The 1,670-nt window shown below is 60.7% G+C and overlaps 1 protein-coding gene across 1 annotated transcript; it reads left to right on the forward strand.

The window, feature by feature from the left end:
* The first annotated feature begins 312 nt into the window (after positions 1-312).
* On the forward strand, positions 313-1,305 carry LOC126527439 (uncharacterized). The gene is made up of 2 exons (XM_050175274.2): positions 313-1,048; positions 1,208-1,305. The coding sequence occupies exons 1-2, from the start codon at positions 313-315 to the stop codon at positions 1,303-1,305; spliced, it is 834 nt and encodes a 277-aa protein (XP_050031231.2).
* Positions 1,306-1,670: the final 365 nt, after the last annotated feature.

Below are 1,670 nucleotides of genomic sequence, written 5' to 3' on the forward strand. Positions count from 1 at the left end.
GAGTCCTAGGCATCGATAGGAGGATATTACGGTTTCTCGAGCTGATCAGTAAGCCGCGCAGTCGAGAAGAATGTGTGCGAGAGTTTCATTAACGCCTGCAGTGCAGTTCTGGCAAAGGGAACTGACTGCGCCTGAATGGCGAGAGATCCGCTCCGCTGTGTTGAAGCAGCCAATGCGGAGTAACCCATCACCACAGAGCTGCCCGGCGTTTCCAAACGGCGCTCCCCGACTTGTGCCCTTCAACAGACGGCTGCCGCCCTCCTGCCTGAGGACCACGGAGGAAACCTGCAGATCTAGGTTGACGGCTCGGTGATGCCGGACACAGGCTCGTCGACTGCGGCCTGCGTGGTGCCCGCCTTGCGGAAGAGCAAGCAGTGTCGCCTCCCCGACCATGCGACGTCAACAGCGGCAGAGATAGCAGGCCTTCACCTGGCTGTGGACTTACTGGCAGAGGAGCTGCCAGTGACCCCAGTGACCATCTACTGCGACTCCAAGGCGGCACTTCTCAGCCTGCAGAGGCCAGAAAGGGCCAGCCTCGGGGTTGCCCTGCTCTCGACAAGGCTGATGGCGCTCCAGGAGGCGGGCTGCTCAGTGTCCCTGCACTGGCTTCCAGCCCACGTAGGGATACCGGGCAACGAGGAAGCAGATGCACTGGCAAAGCGTGCCCACCACTGCGTGGTCCCGCCCAGCCTGGCAGTGACAGCCAATGATTTCACATGCCACAGGCTTCGGCACCATCTGCTGGCCTGCCATCCGGACAAGCGGATGTCCTTGGGCCGCCCTCCGCGACCACTTCCACAGCGCGGCCTCTCACTCAGGGAGACCTCCCTCCTTCTGCGACTGAGGATTGGCTGCTGTTGGACGGGCGCTCGCCGCCACCGGCACGGCCTCATCGCCTCTCCAGCCTGCGCCTCCTGTTGGGAGCCCGAGACCCTGGAGCACCTCCTGCTGGACTGCCCTGCTTACCTGCAGCATCGTGGCCGCCTCCTGCAGGAGTTCCGACACCTGGGGCTTCCTTCTGCACGGCAGGGAGACATCCTCTTCCCTGGTCGCAACGAGCTACCAGCCCTCCTAAGTGTCGTCGAGTACCTCGACTCGTCGGGGCTCTAGGCGAGACTCTAGGATTTTCTGCAAAGACGGATAGCCTCACGGCTATCCAAACCACTCTAGGCTACTCGACCTGCCCCAACCATCTGGCTTCTGCTAGATCACCGCCCCCTGGCCTTTCACCAGATCACCACTCCTACCGGACCCACTGGGCCCTTCCTGCCGGACTGCTCAGCCGCTGCCATGGCGACACTTTAACCCTCTACTTTCCTATCTCATTTGCTCCCACTATCCCCCCCCCCCCCCACCCCTGTTGACGCTGAGCCGTGCTCCCGCAAGGGCTGCAGAAAACAGCGTCAACCTTTCCTTATCCCTTCATGAACCACTTCTCTCTCTAAAAGGGTCCTATCGCCCTGTGAGAGTCCCAGTTTTGGTAGCGGCCGGGGTGGAACGCCAGCGGCGACGCGATTGTCAGGGTGTTTGCTTCTGACTGCATTTGAGACCAGTTGGCGTGCAGTGTCAAATAGGGAGACGAAGTTGGTATAAGGCGTGAAATGAGAGTGAGCCTCTTTGCGTGAGGTGATCGGCTCGTTCATTACCATCGATTCCGACGTGCGAAGGAA

Source organism: Dermacentor andersoni, chromosome 9 (assembly GCF_023375885.2).
Source record: "Dermacentor andersoni chromosome 9, qqDerAnde1_hic_scaffold, whole genome shotgun sequence".
In the NCBI taxonomy this organism is placed as follows: Eukaryota; Metazoa; Arthropoda; class Arachnida; order Ixodida; family Ixodidae; genus Dermacentor; species Dermacentor andersoni.